Source organism: Leptosomus discolor, chromosome 27 (genome assembly GCF_034619465.1).
Source record: "Leptosomus discolor isolate bLepDis1 chromosome 27, bLepDis1.hap2, whole genome shotgun sequence".
Lineage (NCBI taxonomy): Eukaryota > Metazoa > Chordata > Aves > Leptosomiformes > Leptosomidae > Leptosomus > Leptosomus discolor.
This window is the reverse complement of record NC_141417.1, coordinates 2953828-2980245: the sequence shown is the minus strand read 5'-3', so window position 1 is coordinate 2980245 and position 26418 is coordinate 2953828. Positions and strand designations below refer to the sequence as shown.

The window sequence follows — 26418 nt, the reverse complement described above, 5'->3', positions numbered from 1 at the left end:
AATTCTAGAGTAGAGCTGGGATTGAGAGCACTGGTCTGTCAAGTCCCAGAAAAGTGGGCAAATCCATCCGTTCCCTGGTCCAGTTAGCCAGAAGGAGAGGGGAAATGATTTCTTGTCCAAAGTAGTGCTTAGTAAATGCTGAACATGTTTATATCTTTGATTTTTTTGGTGCTTGAGACCTGCTTTCTGGAGTTGTCTTCTTGCCCTTTCTTGCACCCCCACTTTGTGTGACACAACAAAGGGAGGCGGTCTGCAGGCTGGTGATTGGAAGAAGAGTGGCCCTTGGACCTGTTACCCCATGCTACTTGTAGGATAAGAATGCTGGAGAACTGCCATTAGGATAAAGCCTGAAGTGGCCCTGCTTTCACGTGTGTTGCATTTCTATTCGAGCTAGTTGCTCAGGTTCCTTCAATGGTTTCATGCTGCTGGTACAGGCTCTGTAATGCCTGTAGGGAGCCTTGAGTTTGGGTGTTAATAAGTGAAAATTAGGGTCCTTGTTCTCCGTGGAGCAATGGTCTTGGGCACTGTGGTAATTTCATGCCTGGCAGGAGCCATATTTGCTGGATAATTTTTGTAACTTTAAACAACCAAGTTAGCCTTGAGAAATTCTAGTTCTTCATCAGAGTATTGAACTCGATGCTCCATTAGTGAGAAACATCCCCAGGGTTCTTGCACAAAGGGTGGACATTTTGGTTTGCAAAGCAGGAAAGTGGTCTGATTTTGTTAGTGCTCGAGGCAGCAGCAGTTGCTGGGGTTAAGGTTGTTCACAATAGTCTTGCAAAGTGAAGCAGCTGAGTGACACCTTGCTTCTGTTCCCACCAAAAGAGTAGTAGAGGACAGTTTGGATATTAGAGATTTGGATAATCATTCCAGTAAATGGAGTTCCAAAAGTAATGAAAGTGTGGGGAGAAATGCCAGCAGGCGCTGGGGTGGGTGTGTGGCCTGTGGGACTGCACGCACAGCAGCAGGCTGTTTTGGCTCAGAATGTTTGTTCTGGGGTTTTACTTGTATGAATTTTAACTCTGCCACTTGCTATGGTCTGATCCTGAAGCAGGGTGGGGAGGCCTGAACGTTCTGCGCTTATGAAGGATGCCCCAGCCTGGAGACACAGGCGTATCCTTTGGGTCTGCCGTGAAGGGGACTCTGGATTGTCAAAGTCCCTTTGTTGCTTCTTCCAGGTGAGCTGAGACATAGCTGCTGCCAGGATCCGTCACTCCATGGGGTCCTCCAGAACGGCCAATGGATTCCAGAGCAAAGTGGTAGCACCTTGCAATCCGAAGCTGGTCAGAGAGGCAGAGGAGCCTGTAACTCTAAGTACCTGCTGAGGCCAGGTAGGAGCTGGTTAAGGCTGGAAACTGCCCGTGTTTCCCTCCTCTGCCGGCCCCCCCTGTTGTGAAGCAGCATCGTGAAGCCAGCCACCCCCTCCCCATCTCTTTGCTGCCATGCTGCTGTTGGAGGTGGCTGCCATGGTGCAGTGGGGGATGGACTGTGTGCTGCTTGAGAGAAAGTCCAGAGTCTTGCCTGGATGTGCCGCCGGAGCGGAGTTAAACGGATGTACTGGGCATTGCACTGGAATGGCTGAAGCACGAGCGTGTCCTTCTCTCCATCCTCTTGGCGTGGGCAGTGGTATTTTCTGTTGGGCAGGCGCATTTGCCAGTGCTGCTCTGAGCATAGCTGCCGTCCAGGCAGCTGGGCATGTGGTGGGCTGCTCCAACTCTGCCTGAAGACTTGACACCTGCTGCTCCCAGATAGAACAGGCTGCAAACCAGTTGTTTGTAGCTTGTGTTCTTTGTGGAGCCCCGATCCAGCCCTGCAAAGAGCAGTGGAGTCAGGGCAATTCCTCCTTCCCTTCCACAAATGTCCCCTTTGCTGACTGGAGCTCACTTGACTGGAGATGACCTAGTGCTGAGACTCTGTCCAGGAGGTATCTCTGTATACTTTTGTGGAGGGGTCTGTGAGGCCGGAACAGAGATAGAGCAAGTGCTAATTAAAAAGAGAGAACTAAAACTCAGACCCATTCCTTTCCACCTCCGTCTTGGCACAACACTGCTGTTCTGCTTTCCTCTGAGGCACCCAGCAGAGACGTCTCCATACGCGTGTTGGCGTTGTGCAAGGGTGGAGTTGGGGGATTTCTGATAACTCCTCCCCACTCTTTTCAAAGGTCATTGGCTCGATCCAGCAAAACTAAAGAGGAAACCAGTGCCTGAAGAGCAGAAATCCCCAAAATGTCACACCAAATCATGAAGAAGCTAATGGGACAGAGCCACTTGGTTATGGCATGTGTATTCTGCTCTATATCATTAATTTACTGATGTTAAATATTTCAGCAGGTGACGTAGGGTTCTTCCAGGACTATGCGAGTGGCTGTGATCCCAAATTTTTCATCAGTGGCACTTGACGAGAAAAGCCTTCCTGAACAAAGGCATTTCTGTACATCTTGCTGGTGTTTTGCATTTCAGCTGACTCCCTCTGCCTTCCTGAAGGAGATGTCTCTCACCACCAAGCAGAGGCTGGCCAGCACTCGGGAGATGAGGCGGCCCCGGATTATCCATCTTCTAGACAGAAGTGAAACCTTTCATCCAAAGGTAGCCTTTTCCTGCCCTTTTCCTTGCTGTTTGATGTGACATGTGAAGAGGAGGCGTGCTTGTGACAGCCTTGCCTCCAGCTTATCTGAATACCTCAGTGACTAGGTCCTGCTGTCCTTTCAAACCGCTGGTGGTGGTGGAGTTCCTTCTGCTGGGGGAAAGGTAAAACATTTTTCCCTGGTGAGAGGTTGAAGTCCTGATCTGCACTAAGCCGATGTAAATACCCTCCGCTGAAGCTGGTGGGTTTTGCTGGAGTTTAGCTGATGTTGCTGACAGCACGATCCTGGGGGAAGGCTGGGGCGGGACACGAGGGCATGAGCTTGCCGTGTTCCATCCTGCTGATATAGCCGCCTCTTGCTTTGGTGTAGTCACTGTCAAATGCTTGGGGTCACAGGACTCCCTGGGTGGTGGCAGCATTGGCCTTTGCAGGCTGAGGGCCTATGGTGTTTACTCAGGATTTAACAAAACTAGTTGCATTAGTGCTTTGGGTTGGAACAACGTGTGGGACCCGTACAGGGTGTTGGATTTTGCAGGCTGCCGGGTATAGCGGGGAATTGCCCCGGGCAGAGCGGAGTGGAGGTGCTTTATCTGGGTCCATGTTTGCTCTGATGTATGTTTAAAGCTGCTTTTCTTGCAGAACTGCTCAGTGTAACACAGTCCAAGTGGGTAGGTCACCGAGGTAGGCTGTTGAGTGGAAAATTGCCAGCAAGAGACCTGTAACCAATTGGTTCAGGATTGCCCTGGTCAGCACGGGAGGTTGGGAGGGCATCAGATGAGGGCACAAATAACTGGCGGTGTGCTGCAGCTGCTGGCTTCAGTGTGACAGTGACTTCTGTGGAGAGGCAGGAGACCTGCCTGTGCCTTTCGAGGGGGGACAGTGCAGCTGAGGGGAGACAAAGCAGGGAGGATTTTTCTCAACGTAACGCCTCTGCTCTGTAAGCATTTGCTGATTGTGTGTATTTTCAGCATGCTTCCGCAGTGGTGTTAAATAAAGCAGCAATAACAGAATACAATAGCAGATCCATTTAAAGCTCATGGAAACAGGAGATACCAAGTCCAGTCTTACTCAGGTTGGCCAGTAATGCTGAGAAAAGAGCTGAGCCCTGTCAGCATCCAGCATTCACCTCGCTTGTCTTTCCTAGTTAGTGTGTTACTTTTTTTTTTTGCCTTACCTCCTCTGGTACTGTTCTCTTCTTCCTGGTTTCCAATATCCAAAAAGATATTGGGGATGTGTGGGACTCGGTCTCTCTGTCTCAAAGATTACCCCCAAATTGTCTCCCATGGAGTCTCCTGTAAATTCTTGGGTTTCACTTGCTCCATGAGTGCTCACGGCTCTGGCAGCAAGTGCTCTGGAGCTGTGTGACCACATTAGCGCAGAGCTCTGCTGGAGGTAAGTGCTGCCTTCCATTTTGGAGACGGAAACCTGGCGAAACCCCTACCAAAAGAGCTTCTTAGCTTGAGCGTGCTCAACGTGGTCCAGAAACCTGATCAGCTCAGAACACAGGTGGGTGAGCTGCCGCTTCCCTGGTGTGAGCTGGGCAGACGTAGTCACCCAGAGACTATACTTCCCTGGAGATCAAGGTAGTGTAGGATTCTCCTTCATGAATCTTTCTGCCAGCAACTGAACTCTCACTGCTCCGTCTTGCATCTCCAGTTCTCAGCAGTTGACCCGGAACAGAGCTCATTTCAGCCGTTCCCATCAGAGGTGGTATTCCAGAGCTACGTCCCCCATGAGGTCTACGAAGTGCCCCTGGTTCTGAGGAACAAGGACAAGGTAAGTGCTGGGAGGCGGAGGTCTAGCACTGTGTTGGAAGAGGAGAGCAGTGCAGTTCCCGTGGTGTACGGCATAGCAAGGTACCTGCTGCAGCACAGCGCATCCAGAATGGAATGCCTCCCACCCTTATTTTGCAAGATGGTGGAAATCTTCCCATAGTGGGGATTCTCTGTCTGATTTTGGCCAGGCGTTGGTGGTATCTTAGCCAAAGGAGCTTTTCTAGTCAGCATCCTTCCCCTTGAAAGCCCTGGATTGATGGGGTGTTGAGGGCTGTACAGTTCTACCTGCTCTTGTGCTTTACCTCAAGTGTGCACCACGTGCTGGTGGCTCCTTGGTTAATCTCGGTTTCTGGCAGGACATCTCTGCCTCTCCCAGCCTGTTGAGCTGCCTCTGTGCAGCTTCCTGTCAAAGCACAGGGGCTGAGTCTTCTCAGCTTCCTGATGGAAAGAGTTCTAGTTAGTGGCATTAGCACTCCAGGAAAGGTGTTTTGAAAGAGCGGTGGGGAAAGACTGATTCAGCAGCAGCGGTGGGAGGCCTTTAGGTGCCACTTGAGGTTCCTGCTAAGCTTAATTCAGTTCTGCTCAGGTTGTTCTAAGCCAACGTGGCTCTCTGCTTTCCCTTTGGAGAGCCACAGCCCATCCAGAGTAATGTGCTCTTGAAGGTCTGCACCTTAAAATGATTCTTTTTGTCAAGTAGAGATTTCCCAAGAAAGCTGAGAAGGGAAAAGATGAAAAATGTCAGGAAATTTGTTCCTCTGTAAATAGGAAAACGGAGACCTTTAGAATTTCAGCAGGGGAAGCATTTCCTCAAGTGGGGCCTGCGCCAAGAGCAACTGGTGGGAAAAGACAGGAGGGAGGAAAGGAGCCGAGTTAAAAAGTGCTCTGGGAGAGAACATTGTGTGCGCAAGGGTTTGTCTTGAACAGTCAGGGTACTGGAAGCAGAGAAAGGTCAGAAGAAGAAAGGTGTAATTAAAGATACTGTTTGTAAGGAAGAAGAAGATGTATACATGAGAGGAGGGCAAGATGGGGAGATGGACTTGTACCTGAGAGCCGGTGCATGGACCCCCTCTCCAAATCTGCCTGTTGGGGGAAACAACCAAGTGGACAAAAAAAAGCTGTCAGGGCATATTGCAGGTGGAGAAACAGCAAGAGAAGTCAAAGTAGCTTCTGAGAGAACAGATTTTGACAGGGAGACGGTTGAAAATGGGAGACCCTTTGGCAAGGAAGGATGCAGGTGTGGTCCCTCCGTTATTCCTGGAGAGTCCTGTGCCGTTCCTGGCCCGGTGTTCAGCCTGGGAACATCAGAAAGGTGCAGCATGGATGCCCGTGCCCAAGGGATACCATTCGAGTGGTCCAGACTGATCCTGGGCACTCTTTCCTGTAGGTATCCTCTTTTCCAATTAAAATGTGCCTCAGTTTTCCTTTTCCTATGGCTCTGCTTTATTCCCACTAAGTCTTTTGGCTTCAGATGCTCCGTTATCCATGTGACACTTCAAAATGTCTGACTTTGCCTGTTGGCTGGTACTTGGCAAACAGTTCATTTGCTCTCTTCACGCTTCCTCAAGTGGAAAAGAACCTGTGCCTCAACATTTCTGCTGTTCCCAGTAAAAAAAAAAAAATCAACTTGTCGAGCTGCACCTTGGGGTTTGTCTGCCCTGTAAAGGGGAAGCAGTGTGGGACCTGTTGATTTTTTTCAAAGTGAATTAGTTTTGAAGCTAGTAAGACCTCAACCATTGGACAGCAGTGGGGTAAAAGTAAGATCAGTTCTAAGGGAAATCCTTGGCATGTCTAAGTACACAAAGATAGAGGTGATAATGCCAAGAGAGGTTTTTGTATTCTAATTTTGTTGGCTTTTGGTAATATCCTGGAGAAAAGCAACGTTGTGCTCTGTCTCAAAGTTTTCTCACCCGTTTCCCAGATTCCTCTGAATACTGACTTCTACTACGAGGTTGTCTGCTCCATAAAAATCTGGCTAACAGCGAAGTGTATTCCAAACAGAGGCTCTGGAGTCATTCCAATTCAGAAGTGTTTCGCCATATACTTACTGCTCTTACCTGTGTGTTGAAAAATGGCTTCTCTATCTTCAGGCTGCTCCTCGCCACCCTCAGAGATGTTCTGGGTGGCTTTTGCTGAAGGTCTTGGCCACGTGTGCTCATCTCCCAAGGGACTTGGTGACCAAAACATTTGTCTGCAGAGTGAAATTGGCTCCTGGAACACACTGCCCTGGAACTTTTGCTGGGAGCAAAGGGCGTTTGGAGAGTTCAGGACTGCCTTGGCCGTGGGTTGTCAGGCTCGGATGAGTGGTGCAGAATGAACCTCCATTTTTCCCAAGCCTTGGGTGGGTTTGTTTCTCATCAAAGCTGCCTGTCAGTCAAAATTGCCTGTTTTAGCCGTTCTGAGATGAGATTTGGTACTCCGGGGTTGGCATCTGTGTGCTAGAAAATGCCTGTTTGCTCTCTTTGTGCTCGTGGTATCCCAGAGGGCAGAAACCTGCAGCAGGGTGCCTGCAGGGACTGCTGGGTGTGGGGAGGAATACCCCGAAATCTGGCTTGCCTGCACTGGCAGCTGCCTGGCTACAATCGCCAGGCAGCAAGAGCCTCTGGAGAGCAGAGACTGGCTTTTCATAACGAAACCCCACTGTGAGTCAGTGCTGGTCCTGTCTTTCAAGGCAGAAAATGCCTTTGAAGCCCGTAATTGGTAGGCACAGCTTGGGGGGTCCTCTGGCTTCCCATCCTTTTGGCAAGTTGACTGCTCTGATCTTCTGCATCAACCTGTCCTTGAGAGTGTCTTGCTTCTCCCTTGCTTCTTTACAGCCCCCTTTAAGTTCTCTTGGCCATCTTGTTTCTGGGGTCGTCTCTTTGCCTTCCTGTGTTCCTCCTCTTGCTCTTCAGGTTTGCTTTTATTCCCAGTAAGGCCACAATATCTGGGATCTCTGTCTCTTACTGGTCTGCCTGCATGACTCTAGCCCTGCAGCTTGACTGTCACACTCCAACCCAGTAGGTTAGAAGTGAATTTCTTCCTTGTCCCAGTATAACAAACACTATTTTGCCTTCAGATAATACATTCTCCCTCTGGAGGCATGACTGCATGGATGCGTGCAGGCAGAAGCAAGCAGGTTCTTTGGGCTTGGTGAATACGGGGATGACTTGATTCAGGTTCTAGATCTGCGTACTGCCGGTGTCTTACCTGCTTGGGGAGTCCTTCACAGCAGGGCACAGAACTCTTTTGGCCAGGCAGAAGGGATTCAAGTCCACCCTTGTGTATTATGTGCGTGTACCTCTGGAGCTAAAAGTGCTTGGGAGGGGTGGCTAAGGAAGGATGTCACCAGGGCAAGGCCAGGTCTCTTCTCATGTTTCCGCAAGTGGCAAAATCTTAGTTTCATGTCTTTCCTGCAGGTTTCTCGGCTGCTGAAGGTCGTCTTGGAGAGCTCCCCTTATTTCAAGTTGATCGGCGCCAATAACGTGTACCGTAAGGTAGCCCCCGGCATGCTTTCAACGTTCCACATCGTTTTCATCCCTGACGAGAACAAGGTAAGGCTGGAGGTCCCCGGAGACTGGTGCCTTCAGCGGACGGTGACCCTGGGGGGTTGGATTCGGAACAGGGCAGCTGGTGTGGGCTTTTGGGAACTCTCCTGGTTGCAGGGGCTCGCGCTGGAGCTGGAACTGGGAGAAACTCTTTCCCCATGGTGAAGATTATGCTCCCGTAAGCTGAAGGCTCTTACATGCTTCAGACTGTTTTTATCTTCAGTGCTGGAACATTTACTGTCTGTTGGCTTCAGGCGTGAGAGTCCACTGTCTGCGGTGGAGCAGCCTCTCAAGATGTTGGTTTCTAGTATCTGTCCCTTGCTGCATAGGTATGGGTTTGCTCCACTACCTATAAATACAAAAGTCTGTTTAAAAGCGACCAGTTACTTGGAGGACCCAAAGCGAGCCTGGCGAGATTGAGGACCACTACCTCTGCAAACTGGAGTCACCTTAGTGTATGTCATGTTGGACACAGTAGTGAGAGAGCAGAACATGAACAGTGTCCTTTTTCTTGCACACTGGGATAGCCCACCCCTTGCTGTGAGGTCTGCTGCAGGCTGTGGTCGGGCAGGCTGCAGCTCCTCACACCCTGGCATTGCGTGGTGCTGCGAGCCACTGCGGTGGGGACTGACGGGCTGTGCTTTCCCTGCCTGCGCTTTCTTGAGCGCTTGCGAGGGAAGATGCACACGGAACAGTAGGAAAAGGGCAGGGAGGGGTGTTGATAAGATGTTTAGCCATCTCTCTACTCACTGGTAGGGGTTTAATTATTCTGGAAAATCCTAGAGGAACAAATAGATCCAGAGAGCTTTTCTCTCTTCTCATCTGGCAACCACTTGCCTGCCTCACCCTGGGCTGGAGCGAAGATGATGCTTTTTCCTACCCTCTGTTTTCAGGCCTTGCAGCTGTGCTGTCCCTGAGGGCACTTGCCTGCCTGCAATCCAGCTGGGAGTCTGGGCGAGAGGGTGGGCTGTGCACACAGCAGGGAGCCAGCCTGGCACAGGCACGCTGAGCTCTGGGTGTCTGTAACTCAGCCGGAGGTTGGTGTGCTGCAGGTGACTGTGAGACCTCTGCCTGAAAGAGCACGGCTAGAAATGAAGGGGCAGGTACAGTCTGCAGGCAGACACGTCACCCCAGAGCCTGGGGGGTGCCTGGGTCCTCACGCCTGGCGTTGTGGTTGCTCTGCCGACAGGCCCCTATTCCGTGCCCAACACGTCGTGCTGCTGCTCGGAGGTTTGACCACCAGTGCTGTGGCCCTGGCCAGTCTGATTGTCAGTGCTGTGATGGGAAGGGTCAGTGCTCTTATCTGGAGGCTTGTTAGTACAGAAGGATTTAGTACATGGCATGGGAGGGAGGAAGCGTCGCAGGGAAACAAAGGCAGGTTGATTCCTTCCACCAGCATCCTGCTACCACTCAGCGTGACTTTGTTGGAGAGGCAGGTCAGGGGATAGCTTTGAGCCAGCAGATGTTTCTGCCCTGGGCCAGAGGTGCAAGATTTCTTTGGGTGGACCTGTTTTCTCATCTTTCGGTTGCTGCTTGATTTTAGTTTAGCGCTGTGTCCTACCCTCAGACAGCATGGATATAGAGAACTGGAGAGGAAATGCCCTGTGGTGCCTAGCTCCCCATGCTGGTGAAAGAATATGTTCCTTTGGAGGGACTGAGAAATTATTTAACGTCATTAATATTTAGGTTAAAAATGATGTTGGCCGAGGGCAGTTCTCCCAACTACCCAAGTGACAAAAGAGCTTAATCTCGCTGAGGTAGGTTTTGCAAAGGATCCTGGTGCCTTTAAAATGTGATTTATTAGCATTAATTAGTGTCCATTTTTGGGGTGGAAGAGGTAAATTGGTGCCCATGAAGGGCAAAGTGCTGCTCTTCAAGTTCAGAGAGGCAGCAGAGCAACACATGACCATCACCACAGACAGAAGCAGGGCGAGAGAACCCCGAAGAGCACTAGTGTCCCATACTTTGTGCCTTGTCTCACCCTTGAACTGGCTGGTGTCTGGAGCAGGGAGCTCTGCCAGCGAGAGCTCCTCTGCACAGCTTCAACACCCCGTCGGGTTCTGCCCACCTGGGTTTTGTGCTCTTTGCAGGGGTTGTGCCGGGCACCGGGAGGGGGATGCACGCTGCTCGGTGAGGAGCACGTGGGGATTTATACAGCAGAATCAGAATTTTGTACAAATGGAACGTTTTGTCTCGTGCTTGATGACGCGTGAGGCAGCGAAGTACCAGAGTGCTGTAGCTCAGCTGGAAATGCATCGACAGCGCGGTCGGGAGGCGCACAGCACCTTGAAAGCCCCTTGGCAGAGAGGGGCAGGCTTTGGGAAACGGCCCTGTAAAGCCGCCTGCGTTGGCCTGCCGGTCGCTGGCGTGCGGAGTATCTGTGTTTTAGTTGGGGAAGGCTTATGAGTGCTGCCTTTGAACAACCTCTGCATCTCTGCTGCACCGTGATCCACAGGGACTGGGGAGAACCCAGTGACCTGGGATGCAAGTCCAAACCCCTCTGTCAGGGCTGGAGAGTCCTGCTGTTGTGGGGTCGGTTTATAGAATTCTCTTGCTTTAAATCTGCTCTTCCCTGGGGCAAATCTGACTTGAGTGAAGTCGCTCCTGAGTCAAGGCAGTAAAATTGTATCAAGGCACCAAGTCGCTTCTTCTAGAGCCCTGACAAGAGCAACTTGATGGAGGCATCAGCCACGCAGCAGAGAGGAAGCAAGGCTATTTCCTATGTCCCCTGAGGCTGGATGAGAATTGAAGGGAAATTGAGATTAGACACAGGAAAAACTCTAGGGTGGAGCTGGAATAGGCTGCTGAGGGCAGGGGTGGAGTTGTTGGTGCTTTTAAGTACTTGTCAAATATCTCCATAGTTTGGGTAGAGAGAGGAGCCAGTTCTGGGGTGGGGGGAGGGATCAGATAGCTTTTTAAGGGTGTGTGTCCCCAGCCTTGTCCCCGTAACACTCTGGGAAAGGGTGGGGCATACACAGGTACCCTACACTCGCCTGGCATTAGAACAATTCTTGTGTCCAGCTTGTTCAGTATGTCACCAAAGACGGACTGTGGGCAAGTCCTTTTGGAATTGTACCTGAGCATCCCCTGCCAAGCTTCCACGAGGTCGCTGCGTTGCTGGGCCTGGAGTTAGTGCTGTGGCACTGTGATAGGTAGAGACACGGACAATTTAAAGTGTCAAAATCCAATGTGAATTTTATTATATTAGCAAGCGAACAAGAGCAAAGGCAGCGCTGGGCGGCCGGGGAGTCTGCGCTCCGCCAACGGCTCGCAACTTCCCACCTCGTGTAAGCACATTATATACAGTCTCATTTCCTGCATTCGTGATGTCGCAATCAGGTCGATACTCTGGGCATGTTCCTTCTGTTGCTGGGGGGTCTTTCTCTGCCTCCTGGTGATCGTAAGGATGAAGGCTGAAGGTCTTCCTCGTTGCCCTGTGGGTGGACTTATGCAAGAATGTGACTACTCAACCCCCTCAGCTACGGGTCCTGTTGACTTATGCAAGAATATCCTTCGGTTGGGCTATCAAGCCTTGCGGGCACATAAATCTTCCATCCATACCTTCCCATACAGGTTTAATGAACAAAGCACAATATGTTACTTATTACAGCACAGCTGGGTTCTTAGCGGTGCCTTTAGTAGCCTGCAGTGGTAATCGAAGCAGGTTCTGTTACTGCTGTAATCCCTCACGGGGAATTACTCTGTTTTGGTGCCTCAGGATCAAAGTATCAGATAACTCTACCTGGTGCTGCTAGCTTGCTGCGAAAGCAGGCGAATCAACGGGCTTGTTTCTCTGCAAGTGACCAGCCCCATCCCAGTCATGCTGCTGGAATGAAAGGTCATTCAGTTAAAAAGCACCACTGCACTGCTGAACGCTGCTGCTGCAGTCCTAGGAAACAGCAGTTTTACTTCTGCCATGGAGATGGTACTAAATGGGCTGTGCTGGGACTGTTTCCTTCCCTGCAGGATTATTTCCACCAGCTCATCTGCATCACAGAAAGGGAAAAGTTCATTGTGCCTATCCGAGCGATTGGTGCCCGAGCCATCCTGGACTTCCCTGACGAGCTGAACTTCTCCGTCTGTCCAGTCAAGCACAGCACCCAGAAAACCCTGCTGGTTCGCAACATTGGGAACCGGGAGGCCCGCTACTGCCTCAACACCCAGAGGTAAGGGAGCTCATCTCTCTTGTGCAGAACGCTGTTGTGTGGTAATAGGGTTGGTAAAGAGTAACGAAAAGTGAAGCCGAGAAAACTCACTGACAAGTCAGTGTTATTCAGCAGGGATTCTTTATTGCGGCGCCGGGCAGCACGGGGGAGGGCTCCTTCCATACGTGCGCGCCCAAGCGTTAGGGTTCTTGCCTTATATTTACAGCTTTCATGGTTATTCATTACATTTCTAAGAAAAGGGTGGGTTATTCTGCTTATTTCCAGGAATGCATTAACATAAGTTCCTCCCGTAGTCCCGTCTCAGTCCGCCCAAGTTACACCCCCCGTGGGGGGTCCTTGGTGGTCGTTGGGGATGAAGGTCTGAGTCTTCCTCAGGGTTGAACTTTTGAACTTGTCCTGTGGCGCATGCCCTGAACTGTCCTGGGTCTTTTCCAATTCACAGAACCAGCTCTTGCTCGCTGCCCTCCCTCTCTCTCCTGCTTAGTCTTTTGTGTTCTTTTGTGTTCCTTGAGCCCCACAGTCTGATGGGAGGATTCCACCTGGTGTCCTTCGCTTGGCGGATTCTGCTTCATTCTTATCTTTAAAGTGTTAGTTAGTCAGCAATGGAGATATGCATAAGGGTTAGTACAAATCAGCCTTCCTTCCTATCTCTAAAGGCTGGTCAGCAATTCTTTTCTAAAATCTGGTTTTCTAAAGGCTAGTTAGCCATTCTTTACTACAATTCCCCTCTTTCTTTGTTCCTTCTGCAAATTCTTTTGCAGACAGCTTACAATAAATCATTTTCTTCCCATGCATTGGCAATACCTATCATTACCGATACCAACACATTACTAACCCTCATTCTGCCTGTGCAGTTTGAGTTTAGATGGTCCTATCAGCTCAGAAGTCCATCCTTTGCGAGGTGCTCTCTTCACACAGGAATAGGGAATCCAGGCCGGTCATTCTTGTAGCTTGATGGCTGTCAAAGTCGTTAACAACACTTGATATGGCCCATCCCATTTTTCTCGGACGGGGTCATCTGAAAGAGTTTCAATATAAACCCAGTCTCCAGGATTGAAAGGATGTATTGGGTGATCCAAACCTTTAGCTCTAGTTCCCAATACATTATTAGTAATTTGTTTCAACTGCTTTCCCAAAGGTATAAGATAATTCTGTAGATAAGAATTTCCCACTTGATTCAGATCTTCCCCTTTATATCCAGCGTGATGCGGCCTTCCATATAATGTTTCAAAAGGACTCAGATTTTCCTTCGCCCTTGGTTTTACACGTATTCTGAGCAAAGCTATTGGCAATGCTTGCTACTAGTATTAATTAGCTTCTTGACATATTTTAGCAATTTGTTGCTTAATTAAATGATTCATTTTCTCTACTTGTCCGTTTGCTTGTGGCCTGTATGGGGTATGTAATTGCCAATCAGTTCCCGATAGTTTGCTCACTCGTTGAACAACTTGTGCACAAAAATGCGGCCCTCTATCTGAGGAAATGACCACAGGAACTCCAAACCGAGGTATTATTTCATTTAACAGTACCGTGGTTACTTCCCTTGCTTTGTTTGTTCTACAAGGGAAGGCTTCTGGCCACCTGGAAAAGGAATCTGTTAGTACCAATAGGTCTCGATAATCCCCCTTTCTTGGAAGTTCAGAGAAATCAATCTGCCAATTTTCTCCTGGAGTATTCCCTTTTCCAGTTGTGCCCAATTGTGCCCGATTTCCTGTATTAGGATTATTCTTTAGACATATTTCACATTGTCGTGTTACCTGTTGAACAGTAGTATACAAATTCCTCCCTATCCAATTATGATTTAGGTATTTACATAGCGCGTCTGCTCCCCAATGCGTTTTATCATGTTCTGCTTTAACTAGACCCCAAATCAAGGTAGAGGGTAGTAGTATTCTTCCATTTTTCGTTTGTGCCCATCCTGTAGAAGGGACTTTTACCCCAAGTTCCGATATTCATTCCTGATCTATTTCACTATATTTAACATCTTCCTGTTCACTTAATTCAGTATTTCTCTTAGTCGGAATTAAAGCTAGAACTTGATCCCCTAGGTCTCTTTCAGCTGCCTGCTTAGCCTCAAGATCAGCCAATCTATTACCTCTCTCTGGATCAGTGTTACCCTTCGTGTGTCCTTGGCAATGCATGATGGCGACTTTGGTCGGTAGTTGTACTGCCTTTAAAAGTCGGAGCGTTCCTTCTGCATGTTTAAGATGTCTCCCTTGGCTTGTCAGAAGTCCACGTTCTTTCCAGATAGCCCCATGAGCATGCATAACCGTGAAGGCATACTTAGAGTCCGTCCAGATATTTATTTTCTTCCCTTCTGCCAGTTGCAGTGCCCTAGTCAGGGCAATGATCTCTGCCTTTTGAGCTGAAGTTCCAATAGGTAGAGGCGCTGATTCGATTACCTTATCGATGGTGGTGATCGCGTATCCGGCTTTACGGGTATCTTGTCGGACGAAGCTGCTACCATCTGTGAACCAGGAATCTTGAGCATCCTCCATAGGTTCCTCTTTCAGGTCGGGCCTGCTAGAACACACAGCCTCTATGGTCTCCGAACAGTCATGAATCAATGGCTCTGTAGTCGTGTCACTGAGAAAAGAAGCTGGATTCACAACGTTAGTGACTTCTATTACAACATCATCAGACTCCACAAGGATAGCTTGGTATTTCAGGAACCTAGACGGGGAGAGTCAGTGATTTCCCTTTTGTTCCAAGACTGCGGATGCAGTGTGAGAGACCATTACTGTCATCTTCGGGCCCAAGGTGAATTCCCGGGCCTCCTCAATGTTAAGTATTACAGCAGCCACCGCTCGCAGGCACCCTGGCCAGCTTTTGCTCACTTGGTCTGGTTGTTTGGAGAAGGAAGCCACTGCCCTCTTATGGGGTCCCAGATGTTGGGCCAGGACTCCCAAGGCTACACCTTGTTTCTCATGAGAAAAGAGCCAGGTGGGTTTGGTAATAGCCGGTAACCCCAAAGCTGGAGCTCTCAGGAGTTCCTTTTTAAAGATGCTAAAAGCATTTTGAGCCTCTTTTGTCTGCACTGATTGGGTGGGATTGTTCTTCAAAAGTTCTTAAAGAGGCTTTACTATCATTCCATAGTTATAAATCCGCAATCAACACCAACCTCTCATTCCTAGAAAGGTCCTGAGTTCTTTTACCGCCTGAGGTGGTGGGGTCTTGCAGATAGCTTCCTTCCGTTCAGTCCCCAGCTCTCGCTGCCCTCCGGAGATCTCATATCCCAGGTAGGTTACCTGCAGTTGAACCATCTGGGCCTTCTGTCGAGAGACTCGATATCCATTTAGTCCAAGAAAATTTAACAGGCTTACAGTCCACTCGATACACTCCCATTTTGTCTCGGTTGCTATTAATAAATCATCTACATACTGCAAAAGAGTGCCCTTCTTAGTAGGAGGTTCCCATGCCTCCAATTCTTGGGGCAGTTGATTTCCAAAAATTGTTGGACTATTCTTAAATCCTTGGGGTAACACTGTCCAGGTTAGCTGGGTTTTCCTCCCAGAAGTGGGACTCTCCCACTCAAATGCGAACAGATTGTGAGTTTCTTTGGCTAATGGCAGGCAGAAGAAAGCATCCTTTAGATCTAACACTGTAAACCAAATTTGGTTTTCTCTGAGCTTTGGAAGCAGTGTATATGGGTTTGCCACTACTGGGTGTGAGTCTTTGCCATTATTATTTATGGCCCTAAGATCTTGAACTACTCGGTATGTCCCATCAGGTTTCTTAACTGGTAAAATAGGAGTATTATATTCTGATTCGCACTCCACTAGAAGTCTGTGTTGTATAAAATTATTAATTGGGCTCTCTATTGCTTTACGGTCGTCCAATCTCAGGGGATACTGCTTCTTACGGACGGATGCTGCTCCCTCCTTAAGTTCAGTTACGATTGGGGTGGCAATTTTTGCTTTTCCTGGAATTCCTGAGCCCGTACACCTGGATATACCCAATTAATGATTTCTTCAACTTCAGGTGTTACTTCAAAAGGTTTAACAAGGCTTATCTTCTTCAAACTTAAAATTTCAATCAGCTGTTCCTCTTTTATTTGTAATTCCATGTTTCCTTGTTTAAATTCAATCCTTGCCTCTAATTGTTCCGATAAGTCCCGTCCTAGCAATGATTTGGGAGAATTTGGAACATACAAAAATCTGTGTATTCCAATTTGTTTTCCCAATTTGAACTTAAGAGGTTCACCAAAAAATGCCTTTTCCCGTTGGCCAGTTGCTCCTATTACATTCACAAAATCCTTACCTATAGGTACCAATTCTTGATTTAAATTGAAAAAGTCGCACCCGTATCTACCAGAAATTCCATCTCCTCTTCTTCTGTCCCTAGCTTTATTTTAACCAGCGGATCCACTGGGGTAGACGCCCCAGGTCCCCATCAGTCCTGATTCACTGAGGCTATGACTGCTTGCCCTTTCCCTGGCTTCTGTGGACACTCATTTTTCCAGTGTCCCTCCTTTCTACAGTACGCACACCGATTCATGCCTAACGCACCTCTAAACCCTCCCCGACTTCTGCGGCCAATTCCTCTACTCCGGTTCCCAAAACTTCCCCTACCAGCTCCACCCCTTTGACCGAGGGCTGCCACAGTTGCAACAGCTATAGTCTTAGACAACTTTTCTCTTTCCACCTCTTCTCTATTTCTAAACACCCTCCATGCTTCTTCCAGTAATTTCTCAAGATCCCTTATATCCGCTTCCTTCAATTTCTGCAACTTTCTTCTACTATCCGGGGCAGATTGTCCCAAAACCAGAGTGACCAGCTGCCCTCTCCCATCATTTGAAGAGGGGTCCATGCTAGTATACTTTCTCATGGCAATTCGGAGCTGATCTAAAAAGTCAGTGGGAGTTTCCCGGGGTCCCTGTTTAATTTTGTATAAAAATGAACAATAAACTGATGTCGGCATAGCATGTTCGATACCAAGTCTGACCCATTCCCTGTACTTCCGGAGCCTTTCAGAGTGCTGGGGAATATTCGGTTTCCAGTGGGGACTGTCCGTAGGAATCTTTTGTTCCACAGCGGTGCCTTGGAGAACCCCACTAGTTATTTGTGCTCGTACCTGTACCCGGGCTGTATTTCAGATCAGCTGTCTCTCAGTTTCTCTCATTTCCCCTAGTAGCATGTCCACGTCCTGCCCATCTGGATTTTGGTTCTTCCCGATAAATTCAAATCTTTTTGCCACTTTTAGTGGATCATCCCTGTAGCACTTAGATCCTTCCAGATCTCTATTTCCACTGAAGGAAAGGGGGCTTTTACCAGGGCTGGCCCATCCGGCCCCAACGCTTGTCTCAAAGGGGCAATCATCTTAGGTTTTTCCCCACTAAATTCTCCCATTTTAGTTTGACTACGGGTCCGTCCTCCGACGAACGAGCTTTCCCCTGGTTCCGCCTCTTCCCCTGTCTCGGATGGAGGCGGCAACGGGTACAACGGCTGGGCTAAGGGAGGGGGCTGATGAGGGTAGTCCAGCTGCCGTCACACAGAAGAATGTTTCCTCTGCCTTATCCCTAAGCATTAAAGCACAGAGTCTGTCTGCGTCTGTCAGCCAAGGGCTGTGCCTGGCAACACATCAGCAGTGCTTATATTAAATCCAAAGGACACCAACACGTTTTCTGTTTCCAACACGTTGTACAGAATTTGTTGGGTGGGCCAAGCAAACAGTTACCGAGCTTGGATTACAACCCAGAGTCCCAGATTGCATTCTTGTGAATACACAGAAAACCTCCTGTCAAACTCGCCTTGATGTGCTCCTGGTAACGGCGCTTCATTTAGCTGGGGATTTAACCGTTCAGGCTGCAGATGGAATACTCCTTGACAAAAAAGGAGTGTTTCCCTGTCATTGTGTCGCTCTAATCTGCATTTGCATTCATTGAGATTTTTCTGAGTGTTCTTTTTCTTAGAGCAGCTTTCATTGCAATGAAATAGTTTCTGATTATTTCTGCTCTAACCTGCCGTTTCTTAGGCTGAACCAGGACGTCTTCAAGGCAAAAAAATGAATTCTACCAGTTAAACTGTAATTATTCTCTAGTCTTCAAGAGAGACTTTTATTCTCCCTGTCTGATTTCTAGGCTGTAATCTCCCTGGGACAGGTGTTGCCTTGGCATTTGCATCTCTTGAGGTGAGGTTTGTAGGTGGCAGGAAAAGGCAGATTGCTGAGGAAGTTGTGTCAAGTTGTGCGTGCAAACAGCTCTCACCACCTCTGGGCTCTTCAGAAACCATTCCCTCTGTATTGCCAGCAGTCAGACTCTTGAGCCTCACGGTGGAGAAGTGGATGCAGAGCATGGGGGAGACGAGGTCATTTTATCCCATAGGATCTTCTGAGGGCTGGATGTCTTTGGGAGTGGGAGTCAGCAGCTCTGTTTCTGATCCTGTATGTTCTGTTTGTCTTCCGCTGGGTGTGGTTTGTTTGCTCCTGGCTTGCCCTGGTGACCTGAAGTGGACTAGACTACCAAAGGAATGTAGTCCCCAAATCTCCCACAACAGTCCTGATGTGTCTCTTTCTCTGTTGCAGCCCTTTCTCTGTCGATCCCTCCATTGGGACTCTTGGGATCGGTGACGCCATGCAAGTGACAGTGGAGTTCCACCCGCTGAGGACTGGGGATCATTCCAGATCCCTGATAGTTCACTATGACACCGGTAAGTGCTGGGCACGCTCCCTGCGTCCTTCGAAACAGCCCTTTCTGAGCAGAGTGATGTTAAACGTGCTTTGCAAACTACTTCTGAACCCTTTTCTTGCAAAACCTCTGCGTGTTTCATCAGTGCTTAGGAGTGAGCAGATAAGGGGCAAAGGGCGACTCTGTCCTTATTCTGTGTGTCCTGTGTCCCTGGGTGCTGGTCCGTCCCTGGGGGACCCTGGTGTCAGCATGGTGTCCTCCACCCAGCACCCCCCTGTGACAATCATCTACCATCATTCCCCGTTTTCCCTGCCACCTTAATTCCCTCTCCCGTTGTATCTGCCCTGTCCCAGCTTTACGTGAAAGACAAGTGAGAACTGGTCGCTGTTTAGGGGTTGTTAAAGTGCATCCCCTCAAATGGGAATGAGGTTTTAGGAATCCCATTTTGCTGGGAGTTGCTGAGTGGAGGAAGGAGGATCCTTGATTCTCCGTTACAGCGTGCCTATGCGTGTGGGAAGTTTTATTGTTGGACAGCGCTGTGTTTGAGATGTGACACGGGGAAGGCACGTCTCTGTCAGGCTCTCCCCAGTGCCCGCTGTCTCTCTCACACTGTCCCCTATACTGCCTCTCTGTTGTCTTGCCACAGTCCCTTTTCCTGCGTTGCCCTCTGCCCATCTACATCCCACAGGTCACAACATCAGGACTAAAGTAGCCAGGACTCGAGGGCTCTTGGGATTTGGCAGGAAGTGCTTGCAGAGCTGTCTCTTGTCATCCGATGGTTTCGTTGTCCTTTTAACACATGCCTCGGTGCCTGCAGCCAGGAGCGTAAAGGTGGCGGTGTCCCCAGCTCCTTTCCAGGAGAGCAGCAGCAGGGGACGCTTAGCAAAGTGTGCAGGAACAGGCAGTGCATATGCTTTCTCCCTCCTGGGCTCTGGAGTTGGCGTTTTTCTGTGCTGGAGGCTTTATTCTCATCTTTGTTGAATAGCTTCTGATGGTTTTCTCTTCCAAGAATTTATCCGGTTGCTCCCTGGCTTTATAGCTGTTAGCCCCTACAGCCTCCTGTGGGAGTATGTTCCAAAGGAAGGCATATTCCCTGGAAAATTACCACTGTTGTGTAATTTCTGACTGCTGACGTTATTTCAGGCCCTTGGGTTCCTGCTTTATGACAAATCGTGACAAATTGTTTCCTGATTCACATTTCCCAGGCCATTCTTGCTTTTCCAAACCTCTCCCATCTGTCTCTCATATGATTTCTAGGTTGAGGAATCCTATTCCATCTTCGTATGAAAGCTGCTTCGTCCTTTTAATTGTTCTTTCTGCCCTTCTCTATTTAATTTCAAACGCCTTAGATTGTTTTTTGAGATCAGAGCTAGACCCAGTATTTCAACACCTACATGGCCATGGGCTGAGACGATGAGATGATGATGTTTTTGATGGTGTGTCTTTTGTAGTAGTTTGTTGTCTTGATCATCGTAGAGCGTTAGCTCGTGTTTCCATGAACCCGAGTTGTGCACGTCTCCCATTTCTTGGGTCCTGGTTCCTCTGCTTGCCAATGTACGCTGAGGATTCAGTGGAGGGGAAAGGCAGTGCTTATAAAGCATACCTGCCTCTAACTCTTCTGAACTTCAGTTGTGTTTATTTGCTAAGTGGTCCATTATAGAAAGCAGATTGTCCAGTCATTGGAAACACGGCTGGTTTTCTCGCTGTGTAACTCATGTCTGGCCACAAATCCCTACCACTCCAGACGCCCTTAAGAGCAAAGAAATTGAGGGTTATGCAGGCCTGAAGGCTGAACCCTCCATGTGTGGAGATGCATGAATGACAGTAGAGATCTCCTGTTTGAAGGGTGAGTCTTGCTTCATTCCCCAGCCCCCTCCCAGAGTGAATGCGATACTGCTGTGTTGTCTGGCTCAGGGCTTAAGGAGTCCATCCAGCACCCATCCAGCGCTCTCCTTGCTGCATGGCAGCCTTTTAAAGGCAGGTCCATCCACCGGCTGCCTTGCTGTAACCTGTGCAGTGAGGAGAAGGCTCTGCCTTTGCAGGGGGATGCTCTCCAGTGTATGACCAGGTTGCTGCACTTGTCGGGTGGGACTGTCTGTGAGGCTTTAAGCACCACTCCATAGAAGTTCCACTTCTAGAGAGCATGTGTGGTGCTGACTCGTTGCACCCCACCTGGGAAACACTCACCTGCAACAGGAAGCGTGGGCTTGGTACTGAAGCTTGAGCTCAGTTGACCCCCAGGAGTTATTGGTTGGGAAGAATGAAGGTTTGAAAGCTGTGGAAATGAGGGAGCCTTTGGTGGGAGCCTGTTCTGGAAGGTGAAGTGCTGGCAGGTGCTCCAGCAAGACTCGAATCATCAATCAGGTGATGTGCACAGCCAGGGGCGCTCTCCTCTTCAGCTCGGTCTGAGGTGGAAGGCAAAGATGTCCTCGCTCTGGTTGTTGAAGAGCTTGGGAATAGTCAGTGTAGACTTGCACGCTCAGGCCTAGGCAACAGGATCCAGGCTGAAGAAGTGGGCTTGCAGGACTGTAATGGCAGGCTGGTGTGGGCCGTGCCCCACTGGTCTCATTTTGACCTATCTTCACAAACCCACAGCAAGTGAGGGCACTGCTTCTGCACCAGGGAAGTTCTCTTCCGTGTCCCATCCTGCCACGGGCTGTCACTTCCCTTGTTCCTCTGAGCCTCCCTTTTCTGCCCGCGTGCCCCCAGGCATCTTTGCTTGTCAGCAACAAGGGATCAGGAGAGACACAACACTGGTGGTGTGCCCGCAGGAGACCCTGGGCGAGCTGTGGCTGAGGCGTGACTCCTCAGAAGCATCTGAATGGCTTCGATGCAGAATTCCCTGTGAGCTGAGTGGGATGGCAGCCCAAAGGTCACCTGGGCACATCTGAAAAATCTCACTGTAAATACTGTCGTTTGGGGATAAATCTGGACAAACACACCCAGAAATAAGGTGCTTAAGGTGGTGTCCAGGACATCCTCATGCCGTACGCATGCAGCTATCCGGGAGTGATACACGTACCGATCTGTGGAACTGCTGATACAGCTCAAAGCTGTAACGCTTTGTTCTGTTTACCCGTGGTTTGCTCTGTTTCTTGTACTTCCATCAGCAAGTGAGATGAGCAGAGACTTCCCTCTGCTTTGTTGCAGGTGAAGATATTCACACAAGCCTTTATGGAGCGGCTGTGGACGTCGACATCAGACTAGAGAGGAACTCCTTGACAGTTGAGAAGACTTACCTCACGCTGTCAAACTACGGATCTGTGGTCATCCACAATCGGAGTGACATCATAGCCCACTTCCAGTGGAAGGCTTTTGCTACTCAGGAAGAGGAGGAGCATCAGAAGCTGAGGTTTGTCTGAAAGATGAATTTCAGTAAGATACACTGCCCAAGGGTAAACTAACTTATGCCTCAAGGGGTATGGGTGCTTTTGAATGGTTTAGGACAACTAAACCATCCCCAGCATCATGGTTTGTGTTGCTGGGCTTCAGGGTAATGGGGACCCTGCACAGGGGTGTGACCCCAAAAGACCTGGTTCATTAGAAGGTCTGTCCAGGGGTTTGCTCTGTCTCCCTCCTGCAGGACTCTCTGGGATCTAATGGTGGAATTACTGTCTGTGGGCAGAGCTTGAGCTGAGGGTTGCTTATCTCGGTGGCTGGAAGCCCTCCTCATGCCCAGCACTGTAGGTCAGCCATGGAGAAACGTTTCCCGTTGCACTCGCTCCCCGGGGAGCTCGCCAAAGCACGTAATTTTGGCGCTGGTGACAGCACTTGCCCGAGGCTCTGTCTGTGCAGCTGGTAACGTCCCTGACTGTATTTCCTTTCTAATTGTGTTGGGATTTAGCTGGGTGATGATCGCTGTCCTGTGTATACTGCGTTGCCTCCATTTGCTACCTATGGAGCCTTCCACTCATCCCCCCCTGAGCTGTCACTTGTCACTTGTCACTTGCTGGTTCTTCATGGCCAGGGGACTGGAGCGTGAAGAGGGGACAGCGATATGCCAGCTAGGAAGCAAGTGCTTTGTAGCAGTGCTCTTCTCATCTCTTGGTGGTGATCCTTAAACACTAGAATGATTTCTGCTACAACTGCTGAGGGAGGGTGTGTCAAAGCTCTGCAGAGAAGGCCAAAAAGAGGAACAAGAGAAGGTGGTGCAAGGCTAGATGTAAGGGTTTGGATTCAGAGATGCTGGTCCTGGCTTCTTTATTGGGTGATGCCAGGCAAAGCCCCTTCCCCTCTCAGCACCTCTGTTTTCATGGATATAAACCCATTAATTTCACCAAAGCAGTGCAACGCCTGAATTCATTAGTTTGCTGTCAAGTGCTCTGGGATCCTCTGGTGGAAGGCAGCACAGGGAGCAGAGAGCAGACAGTTTGTTTATCCCTGCAGGTCCAAAAGGGAAGAAAAAGAGCGATGCTAGTAACCTGCAGCTGAAACGCAGCTGCTTCTCCCGTTCCCGGTGAAGCACTGCAGTGAGTGCTCCTTGATCTGCCTCCCGCGAGCAGCTCTATGGCAGGAAAAGCCAGTTCAGGTGGCTGGTGGCTTCTCCACCAGTTGTGGCAGTGGCTTTGAGCCAGGAGGCTCTCCTGAAGGCTGCTGGCTTTCAAAACCCTCTTCTTAACTTCGAAGCGTGGAGTAAAAGTACTTGCCATGGCGGCAACCAAGTGAGAATGTGATCCCTGTGGGACCCCGTGGCTCGGGGTCAGCCCCTGCTGAGCGGCTGCGGTTCCTCCCCGAGGGCTTTGCTGCCCCTGCACTTGGCGACAGTCTCTGCACACGTGGTGCTTATTAAATTGGCCGCTTGGTTTGTCTCTCCCCGGGGCTGCAGGCGGTGTCGCGGGCTGCTGAAGCAGGAGGAGGACGAGAAGGATTATTGTCTCCAGGAGAGCACGGTGGACCCCACTCTCCGAGAACACCTTTCCCTTCTCTACCACACCTTCCGGCACCGGAGGGCGAAGGTGCCAGACGACTCCGTGCTTTTCTCCGACGACATCTTCACCATCGAGCCGGCGGTAAGCGATAGCCGAGAACCTCTCTTCCTCCTCCTCCCTGAACGAGGTCACGTGGCATATCCCCACATCAGCTAGCTTGATGTGCCGAGAGAGACGCCGTCAGGTGTCTGGTGAGGTGGGGAGAGCTTGTTGTGAAAAGCATTTCTGAAGTGTGGCCTCCTGACAGGCTGCAGGAGCCTGCCTAGAGCTGAGCTCTGCTGCAAGGGCTGTAAATTAAGGGCTCTTAACGTCTGTCCTTACAGTGTTCAGGTGTATCCATTATTACATGGAAGGGCTCACCTCCCACGTAGTGTGTGGGGATTAACGAAGGCGATTAGAGCACTGTCCGTTCACATGTTGACCTGAGGAATGAAATGGTCCTCTGTGGAAAGGAGGCCAAATTTAATCACAGAAATACCAGTCCCTTTGTATAACCTGGATGCATACCACGTCCGAATCTCCCTTCCAGTGTCATCTGTGAGCCTGGACACAAGGCTGGCAGGTTTAAACGGACTTTCTGAGTTCTGTTGCACATAAGAACAGAAGAAATTGCTCTTGTGCTTACGCAAGCAAAACCCCATGTCCTTCAATCAACCAGAGCCCTGATTCTGAGTATTTGCGTGGTCTGAGACGAAGAATGCCTGCTGTCTGAGCAGCACAAAATCCCTTCTCACTTGGACTAGAATAATCCCAACCTCTTCTTCCTTTTAAAAGAGGTGAAAGTATTCTTTTTTTTTTCCAGGGAAGGGGATCATGTTCTCTCCTTGGTTACTCCTATAGCCCCTCTAAGGCTGAGAGCCACCAGTGTCAGCACAACTGTAGTTTCACAACCCTGTAGCCTACAGCAGCGTGATGTGACCAAGGGAGCAGCAGTGTCAGAGCAGTAGGAATATTGTAGAGAGCGGGAGCTGATCAGCTGGGCGTTAAGAGCATCCTGCACTGTGTCAGAGCTGGTTTTGGTCCCCGAGCTCCTGCTTCATTCCAGTCGGGCTATGTCTCCACAAGTAGCTTAACGTGCTCTGGAGCTCCTGAAGTGCAGTCAGGTGAGGTCTAGAAGTCTGGCTGCCCACCGTACTGAGTGCTGGTGCTGCCTGTAATGATGTACAGACATAAAGCGTAGCCTGGCCTCAAGTCTTGAGTGGAAACCTTTCCTAAATGGCCATGTTTGTTACACAGACGCTCTGGGACTGAATGTAAGTGAGTTACTGCAGGAGTCTCTCCCCTTCTGTCTTGTCCAGCATTCTGAATCTTTTGATTTCCGTTTATTCCATTATTTATGGAACAATCAGTTTCGCATTCAGAGTTTTGCTCATGTCTCTCTTCCCTCCTGGCACGTGGGTGTCTTTCTATCAAATGATAGTAAGTATTTTCTCCTCTTTATCCAACGTCGAATCTGAAAACCTGCTGTTCCTGACTTCCACAGCCACCTCTCTGGTGACGGCCCTGTAACTTTTCGCTTGGAGGGACACCCTTCTTGCAGTGCCATGTAAATCTGCTGGAGAGGCCCCCCAGAGCTGGGACCTTGCTGCCTCAGACCTTTTGGCCCAAAGTGGCTGCTCTCTTCTTCCCACCCGTCACTTGTGGTGTCCAGGAGCACCCTACAGAAATCATCAAAGCCTTGTAACAAGCGACTGGAGGAATTAATTGCTTCCAGAGGTGAGGAAGCTGGTGGAGGGATAGTCTTGGAAATGTTTTCTGGGCAGGGTGGCTTTGCAGGGTTTGTGCAGAAGCTTTGCTGTGTGAGTGGACCAGTAGCTGCCAGTATTTTCAAGTGCTGCTGTCTGTAGAAGCTGCAGCAGGTCCCTTTGGCCTGTATAGGGTTAACTTGCTGGTGAAAATAATAACAAAAAGAGGAAGCAGTGATTTTGGAATGACCGTGTGACCATGAACACTTTGAGCAGCGTCCAAGCCTGTGGGAAACAAGCTGTTAGGCAACTCTGACTTTCTGAGTGCCTCTCAAGTCTGATTTCATTTATTTCTGCAAATACACGTGGTATGTCAGCAGAAGCAGCCGTGGTAGAAGCCCAGGTGGCTACCAAGGGGTAAGTCCTTGCTTTTTGCTGCATCCTCCCCAGTACAGCTTAGCTATAAGTGACATTGGGGACATCTGGAAGCTGACTCCTTGGAAATGGAAAGCAGAGGAAAGGGAGGACAAGGATTTGTTACCATTGCAGCGACCTTGACAAGTCATCACTGTGCTGTCCTTGCCTGGTAGTGACTCCTCAGTGTCACGTGTGGGCCGATGGAGGTGGTCTTCAAGATGTCCAGGTTATGAAACTGCTACTGGTGTTGACCCAGAAGTTGGGCCAGGAGGTAGCGGCGTTGTTTGTTCCTCCAGATCTCCCCCTCAGCTGGGGAACCAAGCTGGACCCTGTCCCAATGAGAGGTTCCTGCAGAGCACTTCAGCTTCTGGCAGAAAGCGCCATCTCCAGTGGGAGCTATGGTGTGTCCCACAGCTCGCTGTGGGTGCAGTTACTTACGGAAAGAGGCAGATGTTGGCTTTGGCACTGCCTTTCTCCTAAGTGCCCTGAACAGGATGCACTTTGGGTGTCATCTCAGTACTTCTGTTGCCAGGTCTCTTTGGTTTTTTGTCTGCTTTGAGCAGGGATTTCCTTTCCGTGGATCGCCTTCCCCCTCTGCAAAACAAAGTAGGTGATTTGGCCAACAGTTGGTGGTGCCCAGCTTTTCCAGACCGGCCTTTTCTTACTCAGCCTGGTGGGGGTGTAGGAGATTCTCATTGTTTAGGGGCTGAGGGAG

At 49.6% G+C, this 26418-nt stretch overlaps 1 protein-coding gene across 1 annotated transcript in view; it reads left to right on the top strand.

Moving 5' to 3' along the window:
• The first annotated feature begins 1217 nt into the window (after positions 1–1217).
• Positions 1218–26418, top strand: part of LOC147413510 (axonemal central pair apparatus protein HYDIN-like) — a 117110-nt gene continuing 91909 nt past the window's right edge. Inside the window, exons 1-8 of the mRNA XM_086478737.1 lie at positions 1218–1304; positions 2460–2585; positions 4240–4359; positions 7754–7888; positions 11849–12048; positions 18571–18695; positions 21824–22025; positions 23499–23682. Coding sequence (XP_086334863.1) covers positions 1218–1304; positions 2460–2585; positions 4240–4359; positions 7754–7888; positions 11849–12048; positions 18571–18695; positions 21824–22025; positions 23499–23682 — 1179 coding nt within the window. The remainder of the gene's footprint in view (positions 1305–2459; positions 2586–4239; positions 4360–7753; positions 7889–11848; positions 12049–18570; positions 18696–21823; positions 22026–23498; positions 23683–26418) is intronic.